The sequence below is a fragment of the Chaetura pelagica genome, unplaced genomic scaffold (genome assembly GCF_000747805.2).
Source record: "Chaetura pelagica isolate M959 unplaced genomic scaffold, ChaPel_1.0 scaffold1312, whole genome shotgun sequence".
Taxonomy (NCBI): domain Eukaryota; kingdom Metazoa; phylum Chordata; class Aves; order Apodiformes; family Apodidae; genus Chaetura; species Chaetura pelagica.
The window spans coordinates 24,829-33,360 of NW_009952400.1; the positions used below are offsets into that span (position 1 = coordinate 24,829).

Genomic DNA, 8,532 nt, shown 5'->3' on the forward strand with positions numbered 1-8,532 from the left:
CGTGTGGCCGTGGGGTGGCTCAGCCTGGCTGCAGTGACCGCCACCGCGTCGAAGCCACCAGCATCTGCCAAAGAGAGAGTGTGGGCACAGGATGTGGCCCCACAGTGCCAGTGGTGCCCAGTGCCAGCACCCACCTGGGTCTGCAGCTCTGCCCCGCTCCATGTCGGCCGAGGTGCAGGGCTGGGGGTCACTGGGCCTGGGACAGGAGAGGCAGGGAAGTGGCACAGCCAGACCATGCTTGGACCTCCCATGGGCAGCACCAGCCCCACTTGGGGACCAGGCAGGGACATCAGCACACCCACAGCACTGGGAGCATCGCGGTGGCCTCAGACACCCCAGCACAGCCACGTGTCCTACCTGCTCACCAGCAAGGGGGCTGGTTTGGCCTTGGCAGGGACGGGGGGTGCAGGAGCCATCCTTTTGCTGGGGAGCAGCTTGGCCGGCTCCATCCTCACCAGTGCCAGGAGCCCTGGGGAGAGGAGGCAGGACCGGGTGGCAGCGGCACAGCCAGCCCCGCCTGCAGGGCAGGAAGTGCTTCCTGATGGGGGAGGTGAGGGGAGCACCAGCCATGGCCATGCCCCTGCACCAAGGACCTGCCCCAGGCACAGGGGTCGCGTCCTATCCCTGTCTGCATCCCCATCCATGTCCCTGTTCCCACCTCCATCCCTATCCTCCCTCACGACTCACCCAGGGCGCTCCCTCTCCTCACGTATCTTGTCCTTCACTGCCTGACAGGCTGCAAGGGAGCAAAGGGCTCATCAGGTGCTGCAGGACACTCGTCATGGCCTCTCCTCTCCCACGGACCCTTTGGCTGGGTGGGACGTGGTGTCTTGCTCAGCCATGGTCTCCAGAGGACACTCCATCATCCCACACCCTGCTCCTGCCAGGGGCCTTGGGCTCAGGGTCATGTGGGGGGGACAAGGGGGTGCTGAGGGGGAGGCAGGCCCAATGGAGAGGTGCTCCCACGGTGCTCCTGGGCTCGTGGTTCCCACCAGCACCATCTCCCACACTAACAGGCTCCATGGGACCCAGCCAGCCCTGTGGCAGCTCTGCCCCAGTGCCCCCAGTACGTGTGCCCAGGGCCCTGCCTGCTGGCTCAGGAGCAGCTGCCCCTCCTGCCAGCCCCACACCCAGCCCTGCACCCAGTCCCGCTGTGGTCGGTGCTTCCTCTGTGCATGGCTGCAAACCTCCCCAGCATAGCAGCACGGGCAGGATGTCCTCCTGCCATCACCTGCAGCATCCCTCTGCCACCAAGCCCTGGGGTCCCACCAGGACAGGCCCTCCAGCAGAACTTGATAAGGGGCCTCAGGCCATAGGCATGTACCCATGGACCACCCCGGCCCTGTAGCGTGCCATCCTGACCCCACCTGGTCTGTGCCACCACCAGCACAGCCCTCACCATTGCAGCCTTGCAGGCACCCAAGTCCGTGGGTTTTACCACCCACAGAGGCAGCTGCAGCCTCGGGGATGGGGGCACCTGCCCAAGGGCTCAGGGTGCAGCTCCACGGGCCCTGGGGCTCCATCGGTCCCAGCAGGGTTGATGGTGCCTGGAGCTGCCCAGCATCCCACCTGGCCCTGCTCCTCCTCTGCAGCTTCCCCAGCTCCCAGAGCACCAGCACAGCTTGGGAGCAGTGCAGCCCCAGCCCCGGGCATGGGACCCCCAGAGCCGCGGCCGCTCCACCCTACCTGTGGGTACAGGGCTGCCCACAGCTGGGGTGCTGAGCTGGGGTGCTGAGCTCCCTCTGCCACGGTCCCACGCTGTGCACGTGACACTGGAGGAAATCAGCTCTGTGCTGGGAAGGAAGTTGAAGCAGAGCACCTCTGCTTCCCTGCATCCCCGTGCCCCAAGCTCCTCCTGCTCACCCCTGCAGGGGCAGCCCTGGCTGCCCCAACCGACCTCCCACTTGGCTATCCTGAGAGGACACCAAGGCCCCAGGGCCTGATGGCCACACTCAACTGACTTCATGACATGGGAGGGCAGTGCCAGCATCAGCTGTGGCAGAGCAGGGCTGGGCAGGGATGAGGCAGCCCTGGGCCTGCAAGGCAGGGACCCCAGCCCTGGCCCAGCCCCACAGACCCACTGGAGCCCCTCATCTCCACTGCACCCACCCAGCACTGGTTTCAGTGCTGGTGTATGACCAGGCTGCCCAGAGCCAGGATCCTCAGGGAGCAGTCAGGTTCTAGAGCAGGGATAGAGCTGGTCTCCCTGCTCCTGGGTGATACAGTCCCTAGGGGCAGCAGGGCTGGGGCTGTCACCCCTCTTCCCTCATCTGCAATCCCAGGGAACAGAAAGATGGCAGAAGCTCTAGTAACCACTTAAAAACAGCAGCTGGATACTTTTAGTTGCTAAATTACAGCACTTCAGGGTAACATGAACACCCCCCTGCTGCCTGGTTCTGGCCTCACCAATCAATTCCAAAGGCACCTAGAGCCCCCAACTCAGAACACAAAACAAAGCAGAGTTACACCTACTACTTCTTTTATTGTATTTTATTTGCATAAACAAACTTCAGGGCTTTGCTAAACAGGAACTGTTCAAGTCAAAACAAACCAAACTCTAGTTGGTGTGTGTGGGGAAACAGCACAGCAATCCTGGGGAGGGGGAGGAGGAGGGAGGAGAGCAGTGTCTTTACAGCACGTGCACACAGGGCCTCTCCTGCTTGGCCCAAGAACCACCTGCAAACTTCTTCAGAATATTTTAAAGTAGAAGATAAAAAGAAATACAACAGACTGGCCGTCCTTAACCAGCACAGGAGGGATTTGCCTTTTTGCTTTTATAAAAAGATTAATAAAAAATATTGAAAAATTCTCATCTCCTTTTATATTTTTAACCTAGTAGAATTCTGAAGTTTCTTAGAAAACTATGTTGCCTTGGAAAGAGCACTCAAGTTCACAACCAGCTGCACAGAGGATACACAAAATGCCTACAAGCAGTTTGGGACTCCAACACACACCAGTCCTAACACTGTACACACACAGTGGTGAGAAGTAGGGTGTCTTTTTTTGTCTTTTTTTTTTTTTTCTTAAACCATGCTAATTTTGTTAACTTTCAACATAAAAGGAAAATAATCATTTTTAAAAGGCCCTAAACTCAACAGTTACATAAAAAAAAAAAAAGTTTAAAAAGAAATCATAGCAGTTTGGTCCCAACGAGTTAACATTTAGATGTTTATTCACATGCTTCATTGTTTTCTTATTTATAAGAACCAAAAATAGTTTCCAAAATTATCATTTACTTGATGTTACTACATACGTAAAGGCCTAAAATAAGTAGAGTATGAATTTAAAAAATTGAATACATAATAGGGGAGAAAAATTTGAACTGGCGAGTTAGTCCCGACCTTGACTATTTCAAATTATAAAAGAGAAACAAAAATGTCAAGACTATTGGGTTCAGGTGGGCACAAACCAAAATCCACATTGTCCTCAAATCTGTTACCAGAAAAATAACCGACCATTCAATAAGGTCACAGGTGAGAGAACATCTAGGATCTCACCCTACACTTGACCTTACTCAGTCCAGAAGGTAAGTCTTTGGGAAGATTTACTCCAGGAGCAGATCCAAGCATAAAGGAATGATTAGTTCCCGTCCCCGCAGAGGGAGGCTGCACCCTGGAAATGCAGTTAAGGTGGGGCTGTTGCAGAGCTCCTCCCCGGGGCTCTGCTCAGCACTTGGCATCACCCTGACAACCTCCAGCACCAGCCTGGTGCTGCTCCCCTTCCCGCCAGGGCCCTCGGAACATGCCGGCACCGCGGCTACTCGGCCGTGGTCTGCAGGGTGTCCTTCTCCTCCCTGTTCTCTGCTCCGCTTTCGTCATCTTCAATCTCTCCTTCCTCTCCACTGAACTTGTCATGGGCCCACTTGGGGCTGGTGCTGGACTTTCGGAACATGAAGCGGCCCCGTCCCCGGGGGAAGGCGCCCCGGCCGCGGCCTCTGCTCACCCACTTGTCGGCGCCTTCGCCCTCCCGGTCGTCGTGCTGCACGGGAAGGCAGGGACAGCAGGTGAACACACCACCCACCCATGGCAGAAGAGCAAGAAAACTGGCTTGGGAAACACAAGCCTGCAGCACCAGCCAGGCTGCTGTGCTTATGCCACAGGGAATGCTGCCATCTAACGAGACATTCTGGCTCGTTTTGGGGCAGAACAGCAGGAAAGCTGCACAGGCTCTTGGAGCACGACAACCTGCCCTGGCTGACAGGCAGTTAGAGAGCATTTAGGGGAAGGTGTCAGGGCCTGCAGTACCACTGCAGCTTCACAATTCAGATATTCTACACATTTCCCCTTTATTTTCTTGCCAATCAAAACACTTTGGCAGCTTCAGTCCTTACTGCTGGGTACTGAGTTTAACAACACCTGCTGCTTCCAGGAATGCTCTGCATGAGCCAAGGCAGATGCAGCTGGTACAAGCTGACATGGACTGTGTCACTAGGCTCAAACTGACCCATTTCTATACATGAAGTACAGTGTAGAGCCTGGATACCCCCCAAATTACAATTTTCCTTCAGTAAGATCAGAGAAAAATGCAGAAAAATAAATATTCAAGGCTTTCTTGTTTGAGGAACAAGACTGAAATACTGCATTATTTAATGAGATTTAGGGAACTCCAGTGCCCCAAACCAGAAAAAAAACCAGTTAAGTGTGGTTTTAAAAGTGCCTGTTCCTCACAGCACAACATCATCCAGGGTTGTCCTTGATTAATACCCATTAGTACAGCAGACTGCTGGCACCAAAAGGAAACAGAACTGTTCTGACCCACCCAGGAAGCAGGGCACTTCATAGGGCTAGCAGGACCAAGAAAATGTGGCCACCTGTCACAGACTAACAGGTTCAAGCTGTGGTTTCCACAGCACTGTCAAACACGTGCTCTTTAACTGGCCTTTAGGATTTCACTTAACTGCAAAGCACCCTACAATGAGCAAGAAACACGTTCTCTTTAGTCATGAGCCAGAAGCTTCTTGTGTCACATGAAGCCTTAACCTGGCGGACTGGGAAGCTCAAAGACAGCTGGGCTTTCACCTCTAAAGGGTTCAAGACCAGAGATACCAGGGTGTACTTATGTGCTTCAGCATTTCACACATACCAAGTAGTACTTCTTGCTCTTGGGTGTGTACTCTGGATCCCACTCCTCATCTCTGGTTCGCTTCTGGAAGTCGTTGTTGCCGCCACTGTTGCTGTTATTGTTGCCTGAAAAGTTGCCTCTGCCCCATCCTCTGCCTCTTGCTCGGAACTGCTGCAATGGCAAAACATGAAAGAAAATTAAAATGGTTGCAGTCATTGCCCTCCCACCCCCAGGCAGCTTCCAGGATGTCCAAGACCTCTTCTCTAACTATCCAATAACACCTTTAACCCTTCATGAAAACAGCATCTCAGTACATTTTAGGGTTCTCCTGCTCATCTGATCACACAGTAGAACAGTTTCTCTACAGCTGTTCAAGATCATGTAGAGGCCTTTCCAGAACACCCAAGAGAAAGCACCTGACAAGGACCATATGCACATAAGACATCACATAATGAAAGCACAACTACTGCACATGAGGTGTGGCTGTGACCAGCAGTCCTTTTGGTGACCTAACCCACACTGGCTGGTGCACGTCACGCTGATCATCCAGGTTGCTCAGCAGTTGCTACAGCACAAAAGCTTCCAGGCTTGATTCTGCTCCACACAACTTGAGTTCAACTGCCCAGACTATATTCTCAGCACCTGGTTGGTGCTCCAGATCTGGAGCAATCGTGTTGTTCTGGCTCATTATCCACAACCAGGCCATGTCTTTGAGGTTTCTCCTTTATGTTATGTTTTCACTGTGGAAAAGGAAAACACAGCGGCCACTTCTTGACCACTTTGGGAACTGATACACTGGGGGGTGGAGAACACTTACAAAGGTCCCTCTAGCTCTTCCTCTCTCATTTGGACCAGTGAATTCCTTAGTCCCAAGTCGGGACTTGTCAAAGCCTGTGGTGCTTTCCTCCCTCTCCTCAGTCTCCTCAGGATACTCCTCTGCTTTGACTGAATGAGAGGACCGCGAGGATGAGGAGCTGGATCGGGATCTCTCACGTACCCGTCGGTGTTTCCTGTTCCAGTGATAGGAAATGGAGGTGAGGGGACAGCAACAGGGTTAACAACTCAGTTGTGACTTGTTTGCTACAGAACCATTTCTTTATCACTCTCTACAGTGCAATGCTCTCCTTTTCCAGTGGAAAAGCCACAGTACGAGCTAAGAATCAGCTACAACACACAGACCTAACATGGGTCCCAAGTCTTCTCCAGAAGGAACTTATTGTCTCTTTCTGAAGTGTTTACACCCTCTTGTATGAGAAGAGCATACATCTACAGAGCCTTAGTCAAACAGAAAATTAAGCTAATAGAGAAGTATTAGATTAAGGTTAAAGCAAAGTCATTTAAACATGGCTGCTCTCTATTACACAACAGGAACAAGAAGGAAAGGTGACTCACCCATTCTGACACATGGAGCCTTCTCATTTACCTTTAACAATTATTTAGTGTTTCATTTATAATGATATCAAGAAGACAGGCAGAGGATTAACTGATGCCACTGGAGCAGTTATGTCACAAGGTGTACAAGTGCATGTACACGGTGTCGACTCCAGCCTTACCAGCAGAAACACGAAAGGCAGAAGGAAATGGCTATTAGGTTTCCTACATACTTTTTCTTTGAGCCTTTGTGACTTTTCTCCGTTTTCTCAGTTGATCTTTCCCTTGAGTGACTTGAATCTCTCGAGTCCACGGACTCCCTGGATTTATCACGTTTAAGATCTCTTTCCTTATGTTTTTTACGGCGCTCAATATCAAGGCGCAGGTCAACAGGGTCCTCCTTATATTTCCCTTCAGCCTAGAAATGCAGGGAAGAGGGAAGTTTAGTGCCAGGGTTTACAGAGCACCAGGTCAGCACCATTACTTTGCTACTGACTGCACAGACTTCTGGAGAACAGGAGTTTATCTGAACACTAATCAATAATCCATCTTAAGATGTAAAATAATGCACTATTAAAATAAGCCTTTGCCAGAATTCAGTTTTCCTACAGCTTTTTAGGATCACTGCTTTTGAAGTTCTATTCTGCTCTTTTAAACAGCATTAGAATAAATTGTCTGAAACAGGGGGAGGGAGAAACACAGAAGCTGACACTTATTGAACACCACAGCCAGTGAGAGATGAGAACTTGGAAATCCAATCCCACTGATTATGCATCAGAACTACAGCATGTCAGTGGTGTCAACCTGTGGAGGCTTGTTAGGGAAGAGCAGCATCCTCCCTGTCCTGCTGACAGGCAACACCTAGCAGGATGGAGGGATTTTAACCACCAGGTCTGGAAACAATGCTTAGGGAGAAGCAGCTTTCAGCTGTTTGGTGCTTGGAGACACCCAAGATGGTGATCACTGATTAATGTGGTAGGAGATGGAGGCTGGGGAAAGGCAGCAACCAAGTGCACGTGTGAGAACACAAACATCCCACCAGGATGGGGCCTTTCACTCATCTGTCGAAGATTTAGTCTGTGGCAGACATCCCCTCCAGCTCTCCTGCCCCCGGGACTGGAAGGCATGTGTAGAAGATGCCAAGTAGTCACCACAGATGGAGAATGTGTTTGTCCACCCAGCCCTGGCCAGCCCACTAGTGTGAGCTGAGCCTGGTGCTGCACACAGCAAACACCAACTGCATGATAAACACTCAACAACCAGATGGTTTATTGTTATATTTTTACCTTGCTAATTTAAACAAAAATAATCTGGTAATGCTTGCTTTGAGTTTTATTTAAATTACTACTTAATTAATGAATTAAGACAGTTTCTTTGGAAAAGGGAACTCGTGTTGCCTGTGAGTACTTTAAGCCCAGTGGTCCCTGGATCAGATTCTGCTGCCTGCTCACAGAGGAGCAGCAGAGAGTGGCTGTGGTTCTGCCCCTGCACTGAGCAGCAGCACCTCTGTGGGAAACCTGTACACCACCCTGCTGACAACAACATGCAGCCCCCACAGCTGTGCTCAGCGACTGCTATTGTATGGACACAAGACTAATCTTGGGAACTGCATGACTTGATAGGCAACATACATCATATTAATCGTCTTGAATTAAATACAAAAGGATTAGTAATTCTCTAGCTATTAAATTTTTTACTTACATGAGTTTCTAACCACTTTTTTGTTTAAATAAATATGTCAAATAACGCAGGAGTGAGAGCAGGCGTTTTGTTTTGGTATTTTGCTCTTCTACTTTCCCCAGGCAAAGAGCTTTAATTTCTACTCTGAGAATAAAACTGCTCCCAACACGATGGATGACAGATAAGTGACAAAATCAGCAGCAGCTCCCTTATGTGGTACAGCAAACACCTATTTGGGTTTGTGAGGGCACGTCTGTTTCACGGAAGGCTGGCGAGCTGTTTGGAAACCAGGTTTATAACACACTCTGCCAAGCTGATGCTCAGAGTTCAGGCCCATCAAATCCATCTCACCATCGTCCATGTCAAGCCACAAGTGTGTTTGGAAAAAATCTAAAACAAACATGAAACAAGTAAGGTTTC

General features: G+C 50.7%; 1 protein-coding gene across 1 annotated transcript in view; it reads right to left on the bottom strand.

Annotated features, from left to right (window-relative positions):
• Positions 1-3,756: 3,756 nt before the first annotated feature.
• Positions 3,757-8,532, bottom strand: part of THRAP3 (thyroid hormone receptor associated protein 3) — a 14,151-nt gene continuing 9,375 nt past the window's right edge. The window contains 4 exon segments of the mRNA XM_010008195.1: positions 3,757-3,978; positions 5,083-5,232; positions 5,879-6,071; positions 6,666-6,850. Of these exon segments, the coding sequence (XP_010006497.1) occupies positions 3,757-3,978; positions 5,083-5,232; positions 5,879-6,071; positions 6,666-6,850 (750 nt within the window).